The following is a 27,618-nucleotide window of genomic DNA, read 5'->3' on the forward strand; positions in this document are numbered from 1 at the left end:
GTAGAGTTTAATTCACAATAAACTCTTTTCATGCTTTTAAACATTCTGCTTATTTTAATGATAAACATCTAATTCCCAAGCTGACTATATTACGTGAATGACACTTATTCAACATCCTTGCTCAGAAGCAGGGGAAAGCATTTCCCCCTGAATGTTAGTGGTGGTGTGCCTGAATGGTCTGCATGCCTGGGCTCCTCCAGCCAAGAGTGTACAAATCATCTCTGAGAAAGGCAGAACCCACATTTTCATATTGAGGAGTTCTAGCAGAGTAAAGAACAACCTCTGTACTTTTAAATGATCCACAAAACTTAGAAGTGCAGACATTTCTATCGAAATTCATATGGATAGGATGCCTTTCAAAGACCTAATTTGAAAAGATGTAAGAAAAATTCCCTGCATCAAGAACTTCCATCATTTTTTTTCAGTGCGTGTATTGTCTGACAGTCTGGTTAGTAACACCTACAGCTCATGCACAGAAGTGCTAACATCAAGAATTATTTTGAGGATATTTTCTAGCTGCAAACAGTTGCACTGCTTGATTCTCCTGATATTGATCACTAGTGCTAAGCTTTGGGAAAATATTTAAGGACAAGCTTCACTTCAGTGCCTAAGGAGGTTTATTAGCTTAGCATTTGGGACCTGCAGGGGTTGGTCCAGGCTCAGCACTCGCAGAAGTGACTACATGGTGCAGCTGGCAACTCACATGTGCCTTTTCACCTACCACTGCCTGAGTGACACTGTGTGCCAGCACCAAACAGAGATCAGCCTGGTGCTAAAGTGTGTAAAGACTAAACTGACTGAAAAAAGAACAAGGTCTTTATCTCTGGAAAAGCCACAGAATAAAGCTTTCCCTTGCTCTCCATTCTAAAAACATTATTGTGGCTTCAGAAAGAAATAACTCTTAAGAGGAGTCAGTAAATTTGCAAAAGACTAGAAATTTTAATGAAATAAGCACTTCTCTGACTGCTTCTAACTGGCTAAAAATGACAGCAAAGGAAAAAAAAGGCATCAGTGCTTTTCTCTTACTTAAAGACTGTAATTAAAATAAGTTTTGTAAGTCACGTATTTGTCTTCTATAAATAATTTAATTAATGCTTGAAAGCCATTAGAATAAGGCTTAATACCTTAACAAGACATCATTCTTTCAGTTAGAAAACCACATAATCTGGTACTTCTTACAAAGATGAAGGACTTTTGTAATAGAAGAACAATTATATTACATTAAGAAAACTTTAAAAATTCAATGTAGTTTTTTTTCCTGTATCTGCCTTCCAAAGAATAAACAGACACTTCTGAATTGTAACATTTTCTTCTAAACTGCAGATGGTTACACTCTGCCTTCAATTACACTTGGAGCATGTAGAATTCCACATAAAGGCAATAAAAAATGGATTCAGCAACTTCTTTTTGTGAAATATAGGGAGGGAGAAACAAAATGGCATCTATAAAACAAAGGAAGAATTTTATTACTTAAAATGTGATGAAATCCCTTCAGTGATTAGGACAGGTTGGAAAACAGTATAATCATTGTACTTTTTCTAACTCTCTGTGCCTAATGAAATTTCTTCTTTCCTCCCTATAGTTGGCCTCAAATGAGAGCAGCATCTCTGCTCAGAAAACATGCCCTTAACGTGTTCAACGTGTCCATTTAAAGTACTACTGGAGTAAAAAGTACAGTAACAAAGTCAACAGCCCTTTTACATCCACTCCTTGGTTTGAGGCTTTTTGAGGAAAAATAGCATGTGGCTCTTTCATTCTGGATCTGATTAAGAGAAGGCTTAGATGTAAAAGATACTTAGAATTCATGGAGTTGAATTTTTCTCCAACTGCAAACCAAAACGTATGAATAATGCTGTTATTTGCAAGGCTGGTATAAACCTGGAAGAAGTCCACAAGGACTTGGTAACCGAGGAGTTCTGCCTCCTGTGTTCCTGTGACTGAATTCAGTTAAGCTACATATATTCCCAACAACAAAATTACAGGGATTATAATTTTTTTCCCTCAGAGCGAGATTTTTTGAAACATTACACAAGCTTTTACGATGAAAACTTTATGCTATGATGGGCAACCTGATCTAACATCAAAATTAGCATTGCTTGGAGCAGGGAGTTGGACCATATTCCCTCTGAGGTCCCTTCCAGTCTAAATTGCTCTGTTTTGTAATTCTGTGATTATTTAAGTGGGGCTCAATTAATGAGTGAGATAGCTGAAGACTCCAGAATAAATTAATTTTATTGTTGATGTTGTGCCTTGATAAAAAGATTGTGATATGAATTTGCCTTTAAGAAAAGAAATCTACATGTTCAGTATGAATTGCACTGAAGATGTAATGATATAAAATACAACAGTTTAGCACTCCTTTAGTTAGAAACATCAAGAAAGTGATACAAGTACAAAAAATAATGATCTCTGATAACACAAGATGTAAAAAGCATCTGTATGGGTCAAACCAAAGACCATTCACCTCAAATCCTGGTGGTGTGGATGCCTTGAAAAGAGTGTAAGAACAAGAATTCACATGTCCCCTCCCTATCTCTTGACCTCCACTGTTGTCAGAGAAGGGCTAGAGGGAAAAAGCAGGCTGAGAGCTGAGCATGGAGGTATGTTTTAGTGTTATTTTCAAGACTGCAGTAGGAGGTACAGATGTTATGTTTTTAAATTAAAATAACTTCAATTGATCTGCTTTAACTAACCATTTGCTTTCAAGCCCCACTCTGCAGACATACATACTCAAGAAAACACTGGGTATCCAAGCAGTCCTTTAGCAAGAAAAAACACTTAGGTGCACCAAAACTACACAGGGGCATAAAGTTAGTCCAGATATTGGCCAGGTCAGGGAATACAGCCATGTACATCAGTAAACTAGAGCAAGTTCAGCAGAGGCTGGTGAGATGGTTGGGAGCTGGATCCTGAGGAAGCAGGGCTTGCTCAGCCTGATGAAAACAGACTTTGGGGGACCTGACAGGGCCCTCCAGTATCTATGATGAAGTCATCAGGATGGCAAATTTGGACTCTTCATAGTGGCACATGGTGAAGACAACAATATAAATGCAAACAAGAGAGGTTCAGACCAGATACACAGAAAATGTTCTCTCTGCAGCAGCCAAACAAGCATGGGAACAGGCTGTCCACCAAAGTTGGACAGTCTCCGTCCGTGGAGGTTTTCAAGAGTAGGGCTGGGTAAAACCCTGAACAACTGTATTTGGCCTCATCAATCACCTCGCTTGCAGCAGAAGGTTGGACAAGTGTTCTCCTAAGGTTCATTCCAAGCTGAATTATCCTACAATCTTACTACTCTCAGTTCATAGTTTTCAAAGCACCTATGGCATGTTTTCTTTCTGGCCTGATCCTTTGATGTGGGAATTACTTTAAAATAAATAGGTCAATCAGAGTGTAGATTCAGACTCCACCTTGCTTTTTACAATAGTGTGCATGGTATAACCCTTTTATCCTTCACATCTGCCTAGTTCCCAAATCCTGCAATGGTTTGCCTATACAGCAGTATGGGATGTGGCATGGATTTTAACTAAAATCAGAGACAATCTGCTATTTCAGAGTGAACTGGTGCAGTAAGTTCTTCTCAGATTTCACTTACACTTTATTTACCCATGCTGGTTGTATCAAAGTCCAAGGAATCACACAAGCAGGAAACAAAAGTGAAGGCAGACACACCCTCTGTGGACTTTGTTTTTCCAGTAATACTTTCTCTTAGCTGACACACCTCTGCTGGGCAAGCAGATGGATCTTATTTGCTGTGATATATGAAATTTTACTGAAGCTGCATGTTAGATCTTGTTTGAAAATGCAACATGGAAATTTTATAAACAAGACTAATATTTGCCATTGATTTTAATAATCTTGTATTCTGACAGGATTTGATATATGCTCTGGAAAAACCCATGCTTTCAGTCATACTCTCGGCTCCTTTGCACCACTAGAAACTCAGAGTCGCTGCTGTTTTTCACCACCGAACTTTCTGTCTGGAGGCCGGCATTTGCTGGCGCGGGAGGCGCAGGCACGGCCCCCGCTCCGTTCGCACCGCTCGCCCCCCGTGCCGCAGGGAGCGCCGCTGTTTGCGGAGCCCTTCCCGTCCCTCCGTGCTTGCCCAGGATCGGGCACCGCCGTGAAATAGCTGCGAGGAGGGGGCGATGCGAAGGGCTCCCCCTACCCCGGGCGGCAGCGCGTTCCCATGGTGACGGCGTCCTGGCAACGGCTCCCGCTCCCGCAGCCCGGCCTGCGGCGGCCGCCCCACTCCCAGCCGCTCCCATCCCATCCGCTCCGCTCCGCGCAGCCGGCCGGGAGGGCGGGCGGACCGAGCCCCGGCCGCGCACCGGCGGTCACGGCGCTTGGGAACGGCCGCTCCCGCGGCGGCAGCGCGCCCGGAGCGGAGCGGGGCTCGGCCGGCGGCGGGGATGCGCGGGAGCGGCGGGCAGCCCTGCCCTGCCCTGAGCCGTCACCGGTGAGTGAGCGCAGCGGCTGTCCCGGCTCTGTCCCCCCGCGTTGCATGGCCATAGAGCGGTGTTTGCACCGCGGTGTCCTGTCGGCTGTCGTACACCCCGTGTCCCCGCAACCTTCGCTGCACCCACCGGTGACCCCCGCACCGCGCGGCCGGGACCGCCGGCGGGCCGAGCCGCGGGCAGGGCGGGCAGGGCAGGGCAGCGCGCTCAGCCTGGTGCAGGCGGGGCTCCGGCACGATCCCCCCCGCTCACGCCGCTCACGGCGGCTCAGCACGGGCCGGCACCGGGGCCGATCGCACCTATTTTTCCAGAGGGCCCTTGGCCTGGCTCGGAGCCCCCCTGGCTTGGCTCGGAGCCCCGGGCACGGTCACCGCGCTGCCGGGGGAGTCCCTCCGGCACCCATCGCACAGCGCGTGTTCACAAGTGTCACAGCCGTGCACAGGGGTTCGGCACGGGTCCGGTTCTCCCTGACGCTGCCGAGGTCTGACCCATCTCTTTGCTGAGCTGCAGCACAGGGACTTTTTCGCCTACTCCTAAGCGTTGCCCCAAAGCACTTCAGAGTAACACCGGGAAGGATCTGGCGGCTGCCGGGGTGGTGCCGTCACACGCTCCCTGTGCAGCAACCAAAGCGGTTTCTATTTTAAGAAGAAAAGTGATTAAAGTGTTTGCCTAGGCAGGTATTTCAGTCTGCTTTGATTCCCGTGTGACTTGTGGCAAGTCACATAGCCTGCCCCGTGCTTCACTTCCCTACCAGCAACAGAAGGAAATTACATTTTCAGGGATAATAATGCTTCCTACCCCACAGGCATATTGTGAGAATGAATGTGAAAAACACTCCGAAGTGCGCAGACATTACAGCATTAGATGTAGGTTATCATGGAAAATGGGGAACTGAATGCTACAGATGTGATTATTCTTCAAAATATGAGAAATGGAGATCCCGCAGAAAATAAACATGCTGAGAGATCCCGCAGAAAATAAACAGTCTGAGAAGTGGGGAAGGGATGCCACAGCACAAATAGCAAGGAGTGAACTGTGCATTGCTAGAAGTGTCTCTTCATCATGTCCCATGGATGATTTTTTTTTTTCAAGCTTTTACACATCTGATGTCAGTGGCTTAAAGAAAAGATAAGGAAGCACTCCACATATGTAAGGAAAACCTGCCTTAAGTATCAAGTAAACTGTTATTTTTGGTAATCAGGCATACAGTTTACAAACAGGAAAAAACTTTTATCTTGTCCATGTGACAAGTGTATTTGGAATACTCAGTAACTTAAATCAGTCAATCCAAATTTACTGGGTTAATATATCATGACTTAAATTGCTATAGCAGTATCAAGCAGGAAATAACATCATTAAAAAAAAATTAAGCACCTATAACCAGTATTTAAACTGGTATCTAACTTGATCCCAGTTTACTGCCATTAAAAGAGCCCTGTGAAATTATACTCCTTTGAATCTAAGCATCAGAACATCTTATGTTTTCTATTTACTAGTCTAAGTTGGTGTTACACTCATAGAGGAGGAATCTGTCATTAGTTCTGACACCTGTTTATTGCAAATATCTCCAAACTGCAAGAAAGTTTTGTACAACTGCCAAACAAGGTCTTAAATCCTTTCTGGCTGTTGGATCAGATCAAGAAATCTGATATCTGATGATGAGATACTTCACTGTGTACTGAGCAAAGGGCTTAAGCTAGCAATAAGAAATGAATGAGAAGTTCATCTGTGTAACTTCTGTTTCGTATCAACACTTTCTCCAGATATTTGCATTTAGCTGCATTTCTTATGGTAGTCTGTCAGAAAAAGTTAAGACGACAAGCAAACGTATGCTTAGTTTGCTGCAAACATTATTTTTCAAATGATAATAAATGGGTACTGAAGGCCGTGAGACTAAAGCACTGTTTGGCTGGTTTTTATAAGGTGTATTTCACTAAATTTCACTAAGATGCTGCTAGATGTACAGACTTTAATATTTGTTCTTTGTTTTTCTAGGTAGCATCCAGTGCTTTGCTGCTGTGGTACACATAGTTCTTCTTAAATCAGTGGGATAATTCCTGTGTTTCCAGCTAAATTGTGCTTAAAGATCATTAAATGTATCAAGGTCATTAAAATGTGTCACTGAGAACTGGGTGCCTGCTGGTGTCACCTGGTGCATCTGGTGGTGTGACCAGGAGGGACCCCTCGCAGAGTGCTGCCATTGCTTAAAAATCCAACTGAGAAATGACAAGTGTGAGGAACAGACTGCAGAACTGGATATTCAGTGTCTGTGCAGCACTTTGAATGCAGAAGTCACCACAATGATCCCCAGCTCTTATACTGTGCTTTTTACTTATAGCCATGTAAGAACCTAAACAAGGAGGTAGGTATGGTTATCTCCCTTATATATAGAGAAACCGAGTCATTATGCATGGAAATAACTTGTCCAAAGTCAACAGGATCAGAGATTGAGCAAGGAATTCAGCTCAGACCTTCTGAATTCCTGTCTGGTGTCACTGCTGCTCAGCAACCCAGCTTCTCTTAAAACTGTTTTTTTTTTGTTTTTTTTTTTTTTTAATTTGTAGTTTCCGAAGCACCGTGCTATAAATAGAACACACACACAGTGACAATGTTTGCTCTCGGCTTTCAGGCAGGGCTTTCATACATTTCTAAAGCACAAACATGCTTTGCATTTCAAGATCTCAAAGGGTAGCCCTATTGCTTCTTCACTATCAGTATTAGACTATTGTGTTTCCATAAGCCCATCTTTCCCAGATTGCACAGAATTTCATCAACTGTAAAATTCTTTTCATACATCAGCCTTTATTTTGCAGTGAGGATTTTAGGTTCCCAAGGAGATCAGGCTCAGGCCATACTCATTCTCTTTATACTTAAAAATGTTTATTTGTTTTATGTAGGGGAGATTAGTTGGATTTGATTGAGGCTAATATCTTTTTCATTAATTTCTGTCAGTGGACAAAGCTGCTGAGCCAGGTACTGGTCTCACAGTAAGACACTAAAATATCTTTCTGAAGCTATTTAATAGACCTACTCTGCTGCAATGTCTGTCACAGTCTGGCTGGCTGTGTCTAAAAATTAAAACCAGAATTTATATACTTACCACAGAAGAATCTACTTACAACATAAAGTGTGGTAATTTAGATTTGAAGCCAAAAAATAAGACTCAATTTCGATAAACTGTGCTGATGTCACACATTTTATTTAGGTTTCTGACTGCCAATGCTTTTACCTGAAAAACACCTTATCCCTAATAATCTGCTGTGATGAAACACTTGTATTTGATTCTCCTCTCAATATTTTCTTAAGTTTTATGATCATCCTGTAGATCTCACTTTGTTATTCATTGACTAATGATGTCAGAGACCAGTAGAAGATTGGGGACAAGAACTTGGTTTACCTCTGCCCTGCCAAACCAGTTCTGTGAGTCAACAGCAGATTTCAGTTTCAAGGCTGTCAAGCTTGTCTTTTCAAAAGTATCATTTTCACTATAAAAAGCTTTTTAGCAGTGTTTAGTCTTCATTCTTTTGTATCAATTTTAATTTGCATTTAATGCATTAGCAATATTTGAATGCCAAGATCACAGATGTCAGCATAATATTGCACTTTACTTAAAGGTGCACTTAAAGCAAAAGCATTAGGTCATTTCAGTACCAGATATAAACTATTCAATAATTCAATTTTTACTTTTTCAACAGACATAAGTTATTGACCAGAGAATGGCCCACCGAAGCCCAATCTTCCCAACCCTTGCCCCTTCTGAAAGGTACAGTCTGGAATATAAAAATTAAAGTCTTCATATTGCAGAGTATTACGTCTCTTAATTCCCTATATATAGTAATGCTGTGACTTGGGACTTTGGCAGTAGTGTGCAAAGCAAAGTGAAATACCATAGACATTCAAATCATGGCCCAAATCACAAGTCCTTACTCAGCTCTTACTTAGCCATTTCCCAAAGAAATTAAATAGCTTAAAGTCTCACTGACTAGAAGTCCAAGAATACTTTAGCTAGTGTTCTAATAGCATGGAATGAGCTGTGAAAACAGAGAGCCAAAAGTGACCTTTGTTGGAAACCTCATACATCTCTATCAATATCATGGTCAAACTGAGCTGCTAATTTGGCTCATTAAACAGGAAACATGAGAACACACAGTAAATAACAGGGTTCCAAACAAAAGATCTCCTCTTCCAAAGTGGGGTTGAACTTATAAGCGGGTATCCTCCGCTTATACTTCTGAAAATTTTGTTATTCTTTACAGAACACAGTGGCAGGAAAAGGTTGTATGCATTAGCAGCCTTTGTTTTTCACTTTCAGCACCCATGAGCTCTACTGCTTTCCATGGGAGCTATGAAAAGCAGAGCACTCTTCAAAAATCTAGACAATTATTCAAGGTACCCAAATGTAAGCTATTTTGGAGGGAAATTTAACTTCTAAGACTATGAGAAGCTTGTCATAATTTTGGTCTCACCTCAGTTTCCATGCTCACATACTGTCCTGTCCAGTTCACGGGGGAACAAGCTTCTGTATGGTATTACAGGGTAGCTATAGAGACAGAAAAGGGATTGGTACAAGATACTCCTTTTTAATCCTGATCTGTTTTCATTTAATTTACAATACCTTCCTTCAACAACAGCTGTAACCAAAGTTACAGCTTTGATTAAGCCTGAAAACTGTAAAGACAAATAACATGACTTTTGAAACTCAGTAAAAGGGTTTGAATTTGGATTCTTAATCAAATTATAGATCTGATTTCTAACTGCTTTTATTCTGCTAATGTCCTTTCCTTAATATCCTATGCTTTTGTAAGCTTCCTTAAAGACTATGAAAAAGAGCCTGACTTGCCTTTGTACAAGACACACGGTAGCCAACTTATTTGTAGCAATGGGTGCTCTCTCCATGAGTATCTTGGGGCTTCTCCCTGGCACTGCCAGTACTCAGATAGTGTCACACTGTCTCCAGTGCAAAGGCATTGCAGAGCTTTGTGTGAGAAGTTAACAATATGTGGTTATTCTTCTCCCGTAGACGGGTTCGAAACATCCCACTGCACAGCCAGGCACTGACAGCGGTCCCGCTGGCCTCCGCCAGCCTGGTGGATCAGCTGGAGGACAGAATCCTGAGCCATGAGAAAACAACAGCAGCTCTTGTGGAACACGCTTTTCGCATTAAGGAGGACATTGTTTCCACGCTGCACAGAATGCAGAACAAAGGGGGGGGTGACCGGTTGGCAAGGCAACTCCTGGAAGAACACATCCGAAACATAACGGCGATAGTGAGGCAGCTCAACCGGGACATTGAGGTACGGCAAGAACATTGCACAGCACTAGTGCCACCTCAGTTACTTACTCCTTCTAATTTCCTAACAAAGTTTACCATAGGATAAGTAAAGGTCAGACAAGGTCTGAAGATCCTGTAAGCTCATCAATTGTTTTTACAACTCGAAAAAGTGTTTGCAAATTACATAATTCTTTTGGTGGCTATGAAAATAGCACAGGATATTAGCATATAAACACAGGAGCCTTTGTGGTTCTAATAAGCTTGCTTTCAAAAGCTGCACTGGAAAATCTTGAAAAAATGAATTAATGCGACGCTAATACCCAGCTCAACTTCAGTCCAAAGGCTGTGCTGTATAAACACTAGGAAACGCCTTAGCTCTATAATAAACTTTCTTTCCCTTCCGACTCACTGACGACACAAAGTAACAAAACCCAACTGTTCATTTTTATGACCCAATGGTAGGCAGACACATGGCTTCATGTCTAACCTCTGCTGCTGTGAGCAACAGGGGTGTGGTGGGGAAAAAGAAAGGAGAAAAAAAAATTTAAGTCTCCATTTCACTGTCAAGTTATACATTATATATATTATGGTATTTGCGTGCAGATTAGACACTAATAATAAGAAATAATAAAATACCTAAAAGGTATCTGTTTTAGTATATTACAAAGCTTTTAATAAAGTAATAATAAAATGGTATCTGAGGATACTGAACTACTGAAAAATAATGAGCGACATTTAAAGTGTACATTAAATGTGAGATACTGAGTTTTTATTTGCATATGAATGCTCTGTAGATGCTGCAGGAACAGATCCGTGTCAGAGACAATCTCAGCTATGGAACAAATTCTACCCTGAAGAGTCTTGAAATGCGTCAGCTTTCTGGCCTAGGAGATCTTCGGGGAAGAGTTGCAAGGTAAAAGTCACCATGGAACTGTGTTTTGGGGGCTAGCTAATCTTGTTTTAATCCTGAAGTATTAATGATGATGGGTTGAATTCAACTTTGGCAAAATTCCAAGGATAATTTTGCTCTGTGTTTTCAAGAAAATGAATAATAAACATTTGCATTCCAGTGTTACATATTAAACTTGACAGTATCACCCTTAATTCCTAAGATTCCTGAAATTAGTTCTAAATAAATTACTTCAAATTCCCTGAGAATTTGGATTTGGTTCAGCTTTTAAAAAGTACTGCGGTTAGACTCATGTGTCTTTGAAACACGTTAATTAGCACAATTATAAAGGCAGCATGGAACAATCTGCACTTGTGAAGAACAAAATAGTTGCACATTTTTGCATATATTTTAGAAGTAAAAATCTGCACATTCAGTTAGTGGTTAGCCATATTAAATCCCACATGGGCTTCGTGACATAAGGAACAGAAAACTATACAATAACAGAGGTTTTACAGGCTGCCCGAAGCTCGAGGTTACAATCGTGCAGCCACACAGACTTCAGTTGTGCCATCAATGACACATTTACAAACCCCAGCACAACAACATTTGCTTAAGTGCCTGTAAAGTTGAACACGAAAGACAGAGGATATGTACAGCTGCAGGAAAAGGATGTAACCTGGCCTACGGTTGCTTGGCTAATAACTTTGGTGGAGTTATACTTGTCCTGAATTTGTCCCGTTGTTTATCTTGTACCAGGAATTTTGCTTTCTTTTCTGCATGTCACCTGATTTTGTTATAAACTTCAATGGCATACAGAAGGGGATATTCAGAGGGGATAATCAGAGAGGGATTTTCATTGAACTAAGGTTTTCTCATAAATTACTCAATTGTCTGAAGCTTCCACTGTAACTCTCATAGTCCATTTTGTAAAAAATCTTTTAGAGTAGTTTCGAAAAGAATTAAACATTTAATAAGTTACACACTATCCTTTAGCAAACACCAATGAACTAGTTTATTCTGTCAAATTAGAAAATTGATTGAAAAACCTATAGAGAGATACATATATCTATCCTGCTGAGAAATCCCCCCAAAATGTACATGCTCAGATCTTCCTGCTTCTTTACATAAAAATACTTGGAGATCATACTACACCCTGAGAGGGTTCTATGTGGAGCAACACTGTTACTGACACCTTGGGAAGCAAAATGTGGTGCCTTTGCCCACAGTCAGGGCACTCAAGAGAAGAAACTCGTGCTGGCGTGGGCTCCACGGCAGAGCCCTGTCCTGCCCCGAGTACTCGCTGTGGGAGGGTGGGGACGGGCACAGGCTGTGCCAGGGCTTCCTCCTTTATTTCCTTAGGGCACCACCCTCGTACTGTGCCTGGGTTGCAATTTATCTGCAAATTGTATGAGATAATACCCATGTGCCTTGTGTCAGACTGTGTGACGAATGCAGGTTATTTGTATTCATTCCCGTAAGAGAATCAGGTTTTTGCCTTTTAACTGCTACCTTCTATTCTGCATTCTATGCTTCTATTCAGCGTGCTCTCTACAAAAAAAAAAAAAAAAAAATCAAAATCCTGAATGAGGGAAAAAAAAAAATCTTCCCTTAATCAGAAAGCAATTTAAAGCAATGTTCCATGACAGAAGGCTATTTGCCTTTATTTACAAACATATTCTACTTTGAAATTAGTGTTCCAGTGAATAATGATTATAGCACTAGCTGGAGATTATGGTCAAGACAGTGGTTTGTTGTGCCTTTGGCACATTACAGAAACTTTCCCTGAGATAAACACCTTCTGATTACTCTAGCCAATGTTCCTTATATAAAATACACTTTAAGCACCTAATGTACTTTTACCTCTAGTCCTGTTAGCTTCCAGATGAGTTCAGAGTGAAACATGAGAAACATGATCAAGTTACTGTGGGTTACCAACTTCTTGTCCATCAGCTTTCAGGCACAGCCAAGGTACTATGTGAGGCTCAGGCTGCAGTAGCTCTGAGTGTAGTGTGCAGAAGGACAGTGGGAATCAGTTTAGACAGTGAACCCCAAAGCCTGAGCCCTTTGTCATGTAATAACTTTAGTGTCCACCTTAGGATTCTAGCCAAATTTCAGTTCCAGTAATTTCATTCATACTAAATATCCTATGCAAGTTCAATATTGGAGAGAGGGGCGTTTATTTCATAACAGCATCTGTTCTGTAACATGTCAGTATATCATCAAACAATTGCCTCATTATTTCTTGAGGCCTGGTGCTTTTAATGATGGAAACAAGGGATCTCTACATGCACATGCAGTCCTGAGCACAGCTCCAAACCACACTCCCCACAGCCCGGCAAGAGTGAGATTCCAACATATCTCGCTCACATCACAGAATCTAGATTGCTATCTTCTGATATTGCTATCAGAAAATGACAGAACACACATTACAGCTCATGTCTCTGGATCCTTTCTCAATAAGCACAGTTTATTGATGAACTTGTAAAGTGTTATCACAGCCCTGAATTATTGCTAAAAATCAGCATTATTATTAACTTTAAGAAAAAAATATTACATCTATAAAATTCAGCAACACATTTAGCAGAAAATTAGGTAGATGCCAGTAGATCCATTTCTCCAGCCTCCTGTCCCTTATGTTGTCAATTTTATATAATACAGATTTACCAATTCTTTTTCTAGTGATAATAGATCATAAAATTCATTAGTGCCTTATCATTTATTTAGAGAATTACTTGGGGATAGTGAGCATTTGTCTGGAAAGTTTAAATCCAGCAGCCTGGTTGGAATGGTAGCAGTAGCTCTTCATAAAAGCTTCCTGAGTGCTGAAACATCCAGAGACATGGCAACTATGTGTGTTCAAATTGGGCCTACTTTGCATATATAGATGATTTTTTTATCTACATTATAGAACTGATTCATTTCAGACAACCTGGACTCGTTACACGTAGGCAGATTTTCCTGCTGCACAGATTATGAGTCTGATGCATCTGGGCTGCACCACATTGATGAACTCCCCAAGAACAATAAATGTGCTGCTCTCTGGCCCTTGCTGTGTGGGAGGTGGCACCACGAGGGCGGCTCTGGGCTCCCTGCCCCAGGCCAGCACAATCCACCAGCTCTGCTGCTCTTGCCCAGTGCACCCACTGGGCATTTCAACTTGCTTCTCATTACCTGTTCTCCAGCTACTTGTTTTTCACTGAAACACTGACATTTTAATTGAAACATCTCCTGTTATAATAAACAAGGAACATTAAAAGCTCTCTCGATACTGTCACAGCATATACATATAGCAGCCAGCTGCAGAGTACTGGCACAGTTCTCAGCTTTATCTATGCCCTCTTGATACTGAACGGAGCAACTACTTGTCTTTTGATTTCTTTGATGCTGAACACTAATACTTTCTTCCAGGCTGAAACTAATCATGTGTTTGAGAGTGTGTACAACAGATAGAGAAGATAAACCAAAATAATCTGATCTATGCATACCAGGCGGACATTAAATTCACAGAGTCAGAATCTGATTGTTTCAGTTACCATGGAACTACATGAACCCTTTGACCACATAACTGAATTCCATGAAATAGAGAGATGCTCTGTGATTAAACCCAAACCACTTATTTACTTTAAAAACAATTACAGGTGCTTGCTGTTTACATTTGCTTCAGTAGTTTCAAAGCTGTTGCTTTTTATATTTTCTGCCATGCCTCAGAGAAACAAAACTAACAATTTTTTGGAGCCCACATTTTTTGGTGACTAGATGCAAGATGATTTCATTCTTCTGATTCTCTCTGATTGTAACAACATGGAGAGATTTGGCTTCTCTCGTCTTTCTAAAGAAACGGCCTGACTGTGAGCCCTATAAATTGTTCACTGCTATGTAAACCCTGGCCAGGCTTCCTGCAGATATCACTGACGGGTCTCACAATGCCGAACTGCTCCACTAGAAATTAATTTCCACAAGTTTTATAATGCCTATGTGCTATTTTACATTACTGATTATTTCCATATTGGAACTGTACCATAATAATAAGCAGATGCTCCATTTGTCATTTTAGCTGTGGCTTTCCCTTCACGTTTAATGATAATGGCAGTTCCTGTAACCGAGGTGATGAAAATGCATGTTGAAATGAAAGCCTTCAAACTGAAATGTGACTAAAAAGATGACAAAATGTGTCATTGGTTTAGGTAATGACTTCACATGCTCCAGCTTGTTCCATTTGACTGCCTTTTCTCCCTCAAATTATAACTGCTGTCCATTCCTCATCAGTTTCCTAGATCAAATTTGGTAACATTGATGATTACATAGTTCCCTTAGCAAAAAAAATATATATGAGTCATACTTCACAGAGGTCTTACTCCTGAAATCACAGTACTCATATTTTTACAGCTCAGTTAATGCTCTTACTGCATTACTGTAGATGAAATCCACCTGATCAAATTATTTTTGAAACCTGGTAGAAAACACACATGTTCTATAGCATATTTATCCTGAAAATGTTACAGCATCAAGAAATGTTCAAATGTGAAGAAAGGAAACAATAATTATTATGTTCCAAGACTTCATTTTATAGCCTTTTCTGAGATAAAATTGCCATTGCTTTCAGTGACAATTTATTTATTTACCTAAATAAAGACTAAGAACCATAAAATTTGTCCTACATTGTTAACTACCCATATTAGCTGCATACTATTTCACAAAAAAAATGCGAAGCTACAATAATGAAAATCTGGTCCTCAGTTATTTAGGCTCCTAATCATGTAGGTGAAATCACATACAGTTTATCAAATATCTTCTGGAGTATGAAAAAAGACACGGAAATGAAATTCTGCATCTTTGCATTTCTGATTTCCCTGAGTGCTAACGCAGCCGACCCACATCATGTCAGTGCCAAGAACAATGGAATTTGTGTATCAGACTACTTGACCTCGAGGCCTATTTGGGAGCACTTTGCTGAGTACTATGAGATGTATTACCATTCATACAGTCTCATATGACATTGCTTCCCTAGCCAGACAGGAATTTCACAGAAATGGCCAGTATGAAATTGACAATTCAAGAAGCCTGGACCTTATATTCTATTTGGCTGGTGCTTTGTTTTTTATCTATTCAAACAGGTGTGATGCTGGGTTAGCCAGGCTGTCTGCAGAGCATAAAATTACGTATGAAAGACTTCAGAGTCTAAGTAAAGACCAACACACCTCCAAGCTGATATTAGAATCTAAAATCAAAGAGGCAGAAATACAGGTATGGTATTTAGACCAAGGCAATCCCTGTACAGGTAAGAGTTCTAGTCTGATTCATACAGACTCTATTACTGTTAATTATTATCCTGGGAGGTCACAAATTGACAAATGGAGAGGTGTATCAGCTCCCAGTCCTTATTGCAATGACCATTGGTACCTAGCTGCATTACTGTACTGCTCTAACTGGAAAAGGTCCTTGATTTCTGCCTTCAGCATGCTGTGTACAAGGGATTAGAATGCAAAGGCACATGCTCAAGAAAACTACAACAATGCAAGCCTCTGTGTCTTTCAGTGTATGTTTTGGCCTTCCCAGGATGATTCTATATGTATTTAAACACAATTTTTGAAGGTCTGCAAAACAAAACTGGCTTTGGGTTCTGTGAATCCATTAATCTGTCAGTCAGGTTTCTCTTCCATTGGGTTTGAGAATGGAAGTGAGCACTAGATACAAGCAGAGACTTGGAGATATGAAGAATCCTTTCCCTTAATGTCACATCTCAAGGCCTTCCCATTTTCTTGGTCAACAAAAGTATTTTACATCTTCATTTTGTGGTAGGTAAATGGTTAAAATCCACTTTGCCTTTCTCAGAAGCCTCAGTACAGTATATTAGCATGCCACGAGCATGTTTTCATGCATCTTGCAATGAGCCAGAACAGTATGCTTTGAGAAAGTGAGATGATTATTTTGGTGAGAAATATTTTCTTCTAATAAGGTACCCCAGTTAAATCCAGCACTTCTATCACTGCAGTGGTCATTATACACAAAGTGATGGAGCATATCCCTCAGTATTGGTGGAACACCTTGGCACTTGTTTATTCTGATTATGTGGCAACTTGAAGATGTATGGATCATGCAAATTCAGCTGACTCAAGGGGGGAGCAGGCAGAGGTTTTCAAGGCAAAAATATTCATATTATTTAAGGCAAAAAAATTACAGTTTTCAAAATGCAGGTACTTTCATACTGAGAGATAGTATATTTTCATGATAAAGTAAAATATGCAAATTCAGTAATTTTTTAAATGATAGCAAAAGCGAGCTCTCTGTAAGATCTCCTCTACTGTTATGAAAATGTCCCAAATGAAACTGTGATGAAATGCTGTTGAAAAAGAGTAAATCCTGAATTTTGTTTCAGATTTCTCACCTGCTGAGCAGAGTAGAGCAATCAATAATGCAACAAGAAGCAAAGCTGAAGATTGCCTACAAAGAGAGCAACCAACAGCTGCAAGTCCTGGACACAAAGTAAGTGCCTGGGAAGCCTTGCTGCTGCTGAGCACCTTGGGAGCATCAGTTTTCCCAGTTTGGCCTCATTTTTCCCAGTCTGACTGTTGTAATCTTCAGGCCTTTAAAAGCAGGAACCTCTTTGAATACATGTGTTTGCTCCACAGGTATTACAAAGCACAATGGTCTGTCAAGAGGGACTTGCTTTCACCAAGAATTCTGTCCCAATGTAGTTAGGTAAATATGAAAAGTTCATTAAGTCCTTAGTTAAGTATTCAGGCAGTACTTCTATTAAAGGACACAACTAAGGGTTTTTGTCAGAGCAGCCTGGTGCCTTTCTGCAAGAACTGTACGGCGCAATGAATGCTGGAGATGGCTGTCCAGAGTAGGGGAAAAAGTTCAGCTGAAGCTAGCAGGAAGCAAGGCACAGCACTCACAGAGTGTTATTGCTTTAAATATGAATATAACTGAAATACCTAAATTATTAATGATAAGATACTCTGTACTACCAGACATTACATGGGGTCATTATATTCAATTCAGATGTTAACTTCTCTCCAGGCATTCCACTCAGTAGCAGTCCTGGTATAAGCCATCCACATCCTTATTTTTACTGCTTATTGCCATCCTCATGCAATCCATGTTTCACATGTTCACTGGAGAAAAGAAACAGTTTCACTGGCACAATTGGTTGGTGTAAAATTGAGGTAGGTACAGGCAATGTAAGTGGGGCTACAGGAACCAGCATTGTCACCAAAATAAGTGGCCACCAAATCTTTGTTCAGATTTAAGACATATAGACATAAAGTTTATAATCTGAATGGATGACCATATTCTGTTTTCAATGTCACAATTAATTTTCTTCTATGATTCAAATTTTGTGAAGTTTCATATAAATTTGCTGTGCCCTTTCACCTTTATTTTCAAAACCAGTGTTACCTTATGCAGTTTAATAGCCTTAAAATTCAAAGGCTCACCTTAATGTGGTGAGAACAATGTATTAAATTGCCATTTTATGTTTTTATGAAAACATTCATTAAAAAGTCAATGTGGAATGATGAGTTCTTCTCCTTTGTGTCTGCTAATTTCTATTGTGCTCCTAGATTAAAAAATGCTGTTGAGGAGCTCAGCAGTCAGATTTTGTCTGCACGGAGCTGGTTGGAACAGGAACACGGAAGGACTGAGAAAGAGCTTGTGCAAAAAATTGACCAACTCTCACTGACTTTTAAGGAAAGCACTGTAAGTTTCACCCAAAAGTCCTACAGTACTTCTCAGAAAGCATTCAAAAGCATTATTAATAACTAAGATGATGTAATTGAGATATTATTTGAGTGAGATTTTCAGACAGCCTCAGAATTTGCCTAAGTCTCTTCATCGATATCAAGTGTAACACCCACAACCTGAGAATCTTTAAATGAATCTGGTCACTGCTAAATAGATCAGTATTTTAACCTACACTAATCAAGTAATTTGAAATGATTTTATGAAAAATGATAATTCCTTACATTTTTTGAATTCCAGATAAAAGACGATTAATCAGTATCTATTTAATATTTTTAAAAGGCCACTGTTACTTCATATGCAGAGTAAATCATTCAAATTCTTTTTTCTGGCTCCAGGAAATGAGTGAGAGAGGTATTGAGATGAAATTCAACCAAATGGCAGAGAAAATTGAGAGAATAGAAGAAATGCAGAAGATAACCATGGAAGCACATGACGCAAAACAGACTGAAGAAAAGATAAATATTCGCATTGTCAAACTTCAAAATGAGATAAATGAAGATATAAAAGAAATGAAAGCTGAAGTTAATGCTGGTAGGATCATAGTTATCAAGTTCTTTATTCTGTCTGAATTGTGGTAACAGTGATTGACTCATACTAATATATAAAATGTCTTTGCTTGTATCAAAGTAATTTAAATACTTTTAGGGCAGATGTAATGGCTACACCTGTGGCATTAAGAAGGATTTTCACTAAGTGTGAAAAGCACAGCAATAAGGGGTGACATCTTAACCAGCTTAGAAGTGCTCTCCCCAGAGCAGGTACAGCCATAGCTTGGCTGCCATTGGGGCATTTCTGCCACCAGCACACAATGACATCCCATTTTCCTTCAGAACCTTTGCTGTGTTCCTAGTGCAAAGCAGAGTGTTATGGAAGTGCATTCTGATAGCAATGATGTGATACTCCTGCTCTTCATGATGAACTAATGTAATTCTCACCTGCAATTAGGGTTTGCAGCTATCTATGAGAGCATTGGCTCTCTACGGCAAGTTCTAGAAGCAAAAATGAAGCTGGACAGAGATGAACTACAGAAGCAGATCCACCAAATGAAGCAGGAGGTTCCAAGATGGGGAGAGGCTGGACCATGACTGCAAGATTTTGTCTGAGAGATTAGTGTTTACCTGGCTAATTAGGTAGACTGTAGTGTTGTTCCAGTCTGTAATGCCAATTACCTGCATGTACCAAATGACATGCTGCTGCTGCTGCTGCTGCTGCTGCTGCTGCTGCTGCTGCTGCACAGGTGTTTGCTCACAGCAGTAAATGCAAGCTCTTCATGGATAACTGGCAATGAACCTTCAGAGCTGAGGTGCTGATTTGCCACTGCACTACTCCAATTGCTGTCAGGAAATTAAGCACTGTGTAAAACTGGAGTAATACATTGGTGAAGCTGGCACCTAGTTTGCTAAAGGTGTTCCTGTTTTGCAGGCTTGATCAGGCAGCTATATGCTTTTATATATAAGCACCTGCACCAGACCCTCTTTAAAAAAATAAAAAAAAAAAAGGCAAGTTACTATCATTTCCTTCTTATAAATTTGGCAAGGTTCTCCACCTTGATACAAATTACTTAGTTGAGATCAATGGACATTTTTACAGTGACCTTCTCTACTACTGACTTCCTGGGAAGACAGAATTTACACTAAACAGACCAACATTCGAAATCTAGATACCATCAGAAAATCTTTGTTTTGGTTTGCAAATATCCTCTGTGTGTGAGAACTAAGTAGTGTTACATAATATAGTTGTAGACTAAGATGATTCATAAACAACATAAGGAACTGAACTTACATGGTCTTAAGTATTATAACCTTTTAAAATTAATAACCAGGGGGAGTTGACACAAGACAAAAGATGTATATAGAGTGTTTTTTACTGGGCATGTGTCCTGTGACTTGCTTCATTATATTGATAAAAACTTAGAAAGGTTTGAAAACTGAAGAGAAGGTGATTAATCTAAACTAGTCTGGAGATTGTAATGTAAAATAAAATGCAGTTTATGATCTCCTTAGAAATTTTCATTAAAGTAAAAAACTGATTAATCATATTTAAGTAGACTTTAATAATTTAGCAGACTCAAATTGCTAATTGCATTCACATTATTTCCAGATAATAATTTCCATTCCCAGATGAGATTACATAATGAAAATCAGCACCCATGTGGCATATTATCTAGATAGAAAAAAATATATATGTTGTTTCTACGTGTTCATTTAGAGCATGATATATTGCTCCTCATGTTTGTAAGCCATGAAAGATTAAACCCTTATGAACAATAGAAGACTTTAACCAGCATCCTATTAATTTATACTAATAACAGTAATTAAGAGACAAAAATAATATTAATTAACAGAATTTACATTACTGTTAACCTAAATAAACTAATACAATGTCTCTACACTGTACTTAATGGACCTTTCATTCAGCTAGTATTGGAAAAAGATATGTTTAGTTGGAAAATCAGTGGCAAATATCACTTCATGAAAGACAGTTTGGCCCACAGAAAATAAAAAAAAAAAACTGCTTCAAAAACTTACAGTCATTAACTTCAGTAAGTCAGTGTAGCATGTAAAAATCAAGAAAATGCATACATCTTTACAGGATTAACACCTAAGTTTATATTCACTTCCTATATAGTTGAAAGTCATTGAAGTCTCAAAGACACATGAAGATTTTGCAGCTCTGGCTTCCAATGCTCTCTGATGAAAACCAGGAATATCAGAGGCAGTTTGTTATCATCCATGTCCTGTGAAATATATTTACAATGGCAGCTAAGGGGAAAGCCCAGTTCCCTAAAGAGAGACAATTAAACACTCGTAGATATTTCTCAAGAATTGTCTTCAAAATTAAATCTTACTTCATGTATGTATTCTTATCTATTCTTAAATATTTAGCCATGTGCCGTGGAAAAGCTATCACTGATGTTTCATTAAAAAAAAAAAAAAAAAAAAAAAAGAAGAAGAAGAAAATAACAAAGTGTCCAGTAGAAAAGGGAGAAAATCCGAAATTCCAGGGAAGGGAAAATTCAACTCTCAGTCTCTCTCCGGAGAACAAAGCAGCTGAACCACTGGCCAAAAAAACTGTCCTGGGCGCAGCAAGCTGGGTGCTTCCTCCCTCCCCTGCTGCAGCTGGAAACCAATTGCTATCTGTGTGTGACCTTGAACAAGCTGCAAACTGCTTTGAAAAAGTTTTGCTCAGTTTTTTCCTTCCCCCTCTCAGGCTCAGTTTAGAGGCACAGAAAGGCACAGGAATTAATTTCTGGGCATAGGCAGCGATATGGGATACACATCATAAGGTCACCCCAAGACACAAAGAAAGAAACAAAAAGAGACAGACCAAAACCAGAATCATGTTTTAATTCTGTAATTGGAAGTCTGTACCTGAGGGAATCTGGTATGAAATTAAAAGCATACAAGGAATCAGAGAAACAATTTATATAGGAGTTCAATAAATTGTTTCTCTTGTAAAAATCTTGCGTGATTGATCCAGATATAAAACAACACATGAAACCCTATATCATTTTATTTTTTCTGTTTTAAAAATGTTTTTTCATAAATCTCAGCTAAAGCCAATAACTAAAAGTCTAAATAAAATAATACACAACCTACTGCCAAGCAGTGTCTTCAAACTCTAAAGTGCTAAGTGGAAGAAGGCCCAGATCAAGCATGTCTTGTCTGCACAGTCTGCCAGGGAGTGCTTGTATGTGATAAGTGAGTCCTTCAAGGGAGAATTTAGAGTCCCTTCTGAGGACTGGAGTGTCCTCTGATCATCTTAACCTGTTAAGCAAAATCCTCTCCTCAGACACAGCATCCCCTCCAGGGAACAACTATGAAGCCAGGAGGGCAGTGCTACAGACACTGGGCTATGGGAACTTGATTTTGCCAAATGGAAACTAGTTCTGAATACTGACCTGCAGAGATCCTGTAAAGCCAAATAGAAGGAAACAGCAGTGCTTAAAAGCAGAGCTGTCCCTTTTTTTTTCCTTCCATGCTGGTGTCCAGTGGGTTTCCTGTGTTCCAGTCCTTCAGGGACACCAAGGGCTTTTGATGGTGGAAATAATGTGCTTTCTTTGTTCAGCACAAGTACTCATGCTATAAGTCTGTTTTGTGCACCAAGTGCAAGTCTGCCAAACCCACAAAAGGAAAAAGGTAGTGAGGCAGTGTTTGTGTGGATGGCACTCGAGCAAACAGAAGGAGACTTGGGAAAGTATAATACTAGAGGGGCACAAAATATTATTTAAATCACAAAGTTCACTGACACATAAACCATAAACTCACTGAAGGAAGGACTGGGAGGAGCTTTAGGAAGTCATCTGCTCCATCTCTCCACTTTGAAATAGATCCAACTCTACCTAAACTATTTGCCATAGACACTTGTGTAACTTGCTTATAACAATCTTTCAAGAATGAACCATTGACTAATGCAATCTATTCCATTGCTTAAAGAGGATTGCCTTGCCACCCAAACACCTAAACTAAACAGATTCCTTATAGGACAAGATATAAAGGCCTTAAATTCCAAGCACAGAGGATCAAAACCTAATTTATTGCATTCTTTAGTTCATTAGTTTTTTAAGGCAATCTACGTATAACAGAAGATTCTGAATGGAAATGAAGTTTCACAGAGATATTTGCCAAATATTTCTTAATTTTTTTTTTCTTCCTACATCCAAAAAAAACCCACCAAACCAGCAACACCCAACCCAAAGAAACCACCAGCACAAAACCGCCCAAAAGCCAAAAGCAGACCACTTGCTCTCATGAAGTTTTAAAATCTTTCTTTTGTCAGCTATTTCACATGCATGAGGCTTAAACCACTTGCAGTGTGCAGACCATAGTATTCAGTCAGCTATGTAGCACATACTGAGTGTCAAAACTCATTGGAAAACGTTTAACTGGAGTACATGGCTTTTACATTAGCATGTGGTAACAGTAGAACCATAGTACTGTGCAGTGAGGGACTCGACTGGAATCAGAATTATGTCAGTAATTACAGAGCAATTGTGCTGTTTATACTCACTAAACAAACCAAAGGAATGGAGCAAGCAAGAAGTTAAAAGGATGACCCTAACGTCAACATGTAATTGTTTATGTAGTACAGTTTTGTGTTGTGGATACCTTTATATTGTGGATATCTTTGTCATTACAGTCTGATATAGTTCAATAGACAGTTGCCACGTTAGAGAAAAACAGTATGAATGATAATGAAGAGCAGTGTATTCCTGTAACATCAATTTAAACTGAAATGCAAAATTCTCCTCCCCGTTTCTGTTTTGTGCTCCACCTTCACAAGCATCTGGCCATCTGGGGCAGAGAGTGTTCTCTGTATCTAAGAATTAAAGTGCTCATTATATATGTTTTCCAATAATGGAAACGTCTAATAAGAGACATGACAAACTGATGAAGCCCTCCCATGTGTAGAGGAGGAATTCCTCCTGTGACACTCCCACAGTGTAAGAAATTCGGAGGCAAATTTGAACGAAGCCAAGGAAATTGGGCGCACGGCCTCTACTCAATTTGCCACAGGGTGTCACTGTTACTCTTGGCAAGTGAAGAACGAGTCTCAATGTACCTGCGTTATCCATAGATGCTGCATTACCACTGGGATGGGGCCGGAAGTATTTAACAATACCATGCACTTTGACAAAAGAAAAAGAAAAAAAATATTCTCAAAGTGTCGCTCTGTAAAATCTCAATAAAGGCAGATGATTAATTAAGTAAAACGTTCTGAGAGTGATTGTGATGCTCCTTTAGGCAATGCATGAAAAATGCCGAGTGGGGACCAAAGCCCTCTGCTGCCTTTTCTGTCAGCAGAACTCTGGTCAACACAAAGCATTAGAAAACTCCAAACAAACTCCCAAACCCAGAGAAAAATCGGGGACAGTTCTAAAGCACTAGATCTTAAATCATGTACAGCTCAAAGAGCAATGTGCCTTCCACACTGATGGTCCCAGGTGCTGCTGCAGATGTGCAGGAGAGGCTCCTCCAGCACTGCCTCCTGCTCTGAGACTGACTGGGGCTGAAAGACCCCAGGATAACCTCAACAGTTACTACAAGATGAAGCTCTGGGCCCAGCACAAAAAGCTGCTCTCAGTCCATGCAAGGATTATCTCAATAAGTAATACAGTGGAATAGCCTCAAACATTACAAAATACGTGAGAAAGCCATGACTTTTTTGGCACAGATCAGTGAAAAAATGCTTTGAGCTCAGTGATGTACATAGAACCAGCATCAAGTTTAAGAAGAAAACTGAGCAGTAATTGTCATAATACAAAAAACCTGACATGTATGAGAGGGTGAGTAGGAATTGCTGGTGAGAGAGGAGAAAGGAGATTTGCTTCTAGTAGGAAAGAATTAAAATAAAACACCATGCACTGCTGCACATACTCCAAACAGTTCCTCTTATTAAACCTGACTTCAGCTTCTGCTAAGGCTCATTTTCTAATGCCACTGCAGTAAAACAGGCTTCCATTCTATGTGTTTGAAGTTGAAGCAGACTGTAAATGAAGACATATTTCAGTGCCTGTGCTGTCTCTTTGTTGTGCTGCCATTTCCTGATGGTATCAGGACTGTGAGGCAGGCACCCACCCTGCCAGGTGGCCTTTGTGATCTTGCCATCTCCACTGAAAAGAACTCAAAGTCTCAATAATTGCATATTAGAGTATATACACAGCTGCATATATAACACTGAATTTCCATGTTGTCCATGGTCTTTCATTCTTCACTACCTTTGAGAATTGTAATTTCAGTACATTCAAAGTACCTTATATAAATCATGAAATTCAAGAAAGGTATAATGACTCAAAGTAGGGCTTTTAAAATGCAAATAACTGGAAAAAAACAGAAGTCAAAACATACTTTATGCTACTGCCATTCTTTGAAAAGATAAATGCCAGCCTGTTTACTACTATAAATAATAAACCTTGTTCACTTTACAAAGATCTTACAGGGATTGATCACTTTGTATCTTACACAAGCTTGAATATGTGAAGTTCTGTGACCCAGTTCCACATATGCTTTCCTTGGTGAGATTAATCTTCCTAAAATGAATGTGGCAGCTCACAGTGTAAACTGCTTGCTTACCTCTTTGCATGTATTATGTTTTGTGTTGCAAAACAAAAGGGACTGCTGGTCTCTAGTATGGTCTACTGCTACCTTAGAATCATAGAATCATTTAGTTTGGAAAAGATCTTTCATTAATAGCAAAATCTTAACCATTATTTAACATTTTGGGTTTCCAGTCAGTGTAGACTAACAAGACAAAAAATGAGTAGTGTAATACTATCAAGTGTTTATTTTAGTAATGTATCTCCATTATCCAGAGTGAGGGGTGATAGGGAAAATCCAATATTGACATCATGAGACAGAGCACAGTGGTGGGATACTGAATCTCCGGATAGATTTTGGGCTAGTTTGGGCCCATTATCTATAGGTCTGTGCCCTTTATTTCAGTAAACTACCTAGTGGTAAATTGATATTTGCATTTATCAGGTTGCCCAGACTGTAGTAACTTCCACACCATGTTAAATTTAAAAAAATAATGAGGAAAAAGTGACAAAGGAATTGAGTATTATTCTGTCCCTGAGGCCCCACTGCCACCTGATGTCACTATTCTTGTCAGGCAAAGGCAGGCAGGCAAGAACTGCCTGTCTGCAAGAACTGACAGCTCTGGAAAGGATTTCAGCATGTAGGAAGCCCTAGGGAAAGTCATACAGATTATTTCACTAAGTCAAAAGATTGTGCCTTATGGACAGCACTTGTTAAGACAAATCCATTAACCAGGGCGAACACAGAGATTCAGTTAAGGGTGAGTCTCCTTGAGGTCTTCTGGGGATAGGCTGGCACTGCCTGGCACAAATGGGGAGGAACTTGATATGGCAAACACCACATCAGGGCAAAAATCCTCCTCCCCTTGCATTACTACAGCTTGGCTCCCAGTAAAGCACACTAAAGTAGGAGGAGCTCCATAAGTAAGGCACCTGTCTGACACACAAGATCGAAGCCCAGGCAGAGACCAAATACCTTCATACATTTAATGTTGGCTGTGAAGCTCCTCCTGCCTGTCATTGGCTCTGGAGAGTCCTCACCGAGCTACAGGAGAACAACTGAGGACTCGAGGCAAGATTTAAGCAACAGGGACAGGAATGGAGTCATCTGTATACTGAGATAATCACCTGTGTTTACATCTGGAAAGTGCAAGGGAATATTACGGCATTAAGGACAGAACAGCAAGACTTTCACTGAGAAGATATTTTAATTGTCATTCAGAAGCAGAAGGATAAATAAGTAAAGCACCCAGCAATACTCACTTGAGAGCCTTTTGCTTCACGAGCGGGCCGTGGCACAAGGGAGGCCTGAAGGAACATAGAGGGTCTGGCTCTCTGGCCGTGTAGTATGACTGTGACTAATTGCAAATGATTAACAACCTCAACACTTATGTATACTCCAGCTCATAGAAGCATATAGTGGTTAACACTGAAATGTCTACACATATTTATATGTGGCATCTAAAATACATCTTATATTTTGTATCTAAACAAATTTGCCACTTCGTGCATGATGAGCCTGGTTTTTACACGAGTACAAAATATATTTTAAATACTTGGCTCACCTGGGCCGTCAGACACTGTTTTTAATTATACTATTAGCCAACACCCCATAGTCCCACAACAGGTTGTACTCGTGCTAGAGCTTCTTGTAACAATCAGTCAAATCTCTATCTGTGCACGAGGTGAAAAAAGAAATGATATGAGAGACATTAATGGCCCAGTTTGGTACTGATAAAAAAATATTGCAAAATAGTGTTCCAGACAAGTAATGGTCTTTTCTTCTATTTTTTTTCCTTTACTGAAGGCAATTTAATTAATATATTAATGAAGTCTGGTTATCCACTGTCTTTAATTCACCCACTGTGGAATCTGATGGTTTCAAATTCCCAGAAGCTGAAGAACACTGTAAACGTGTTCTTGCTGCACTCTAGTTATGTGTAAGCATGAATACAATTTTGTTGTATGATAAAATAATTATCAGTTTTACCGTATCGCTGTTAGATAGGGATTATAACAATTCAGGCTAGGGGAATGGCACACCATTAATTTTAGTCATCTCTCAAGACCACACAGCAGAGCTATGACACAGCAAGCGTAACAGTCATTACCAGTTCCCACATACCAGTGTTAACCATCCTCAAACACCAAACTTTCAATTAAACCACAGCAGTAAGTAAATGCTATTTTTACACAGCTTGCAGCTTGACTGTTT

At 39.8% G+C, this 27,618-nt stretch overlaps 1 protein-coding gene across 1 annotated transcript; it reads left to right on the top strand.

Annotated features, from left to right (window-relative positions):
• The first annotated feature begins 4,319 nt into the window (after nt 1–4,319).
• Nucleotides 4,320–24,080, top strand: FAM81A (family with sequence similarity 81 member A). Its single transcript, XM_069025586.1, has 10 exons — nt 4,320–4,459; nt 6,453–6,819; nt 8,153–8,220; nt 9,478–9,751; nt 10,524–10,642; nt 15,736–15,865; nt 16,998–17,104; nt 18,187–18,322; nt 18,703–18,898; nt 19,313–24,080. Exons 3-10 carry the CDS (start codon nt 8,174–8,176, stop codon nt 19,450–19,452), a joined length of 1,149 nt encoding a protein of 382 aa, XP_068881687.1. The 5' UTR covers nt 4,320–4,459; nt 6,453–6,819; nt 8,153–8,173; the 3' UTR covers nt 19,453–24,080.
• Nucleotides 24,081–27,618: the final 3,538 nt, after the last annotated feature.

This window comes from Aphelocoma coerulescens, chromosome 10, assembly GCF_041296385.1.
Source record: "Aphelocoma coerulescens isolate FSJ_1873_10779 chromosome 10, UR_Acoe_1.0, whole genome shotgun sequence".
NCBI classification, from domain to species: Eukaryota; Metazoa; Chordata; class Aves; order Passeriformes; family Corvidae; genus Aphelocoma; species Aphelocoma coerulescens.

What these genes read in the sequence shown, in the direction of transcription:
- FAM81A (XM_069025586.1), top strand. Translation starts at nt 8,174, where the DNA reads ATGGCCCACCGAAGCCCAATCTTCCCAACCCTTGCCCCTTCTGAAAG. An exon ending in TCAAAGAGGCAGAAATACAG is followed by an intron (nt 15,866 to 16,997) that starts GTATGGTATTTA and finishes ATTTTGTTTCAG; the next exon opens with ATTTCTCACCTGCTGAGCAG. An exon ending in CTGCAAGTCCTGGACACAAA is followed by an intron (nt 17,105 to 18,186) that starts GTAAGTGCCTGG and finishes TTGTGCTCCTAG; the next exon opens with ATTAAAAAATGCTGTTGAGG.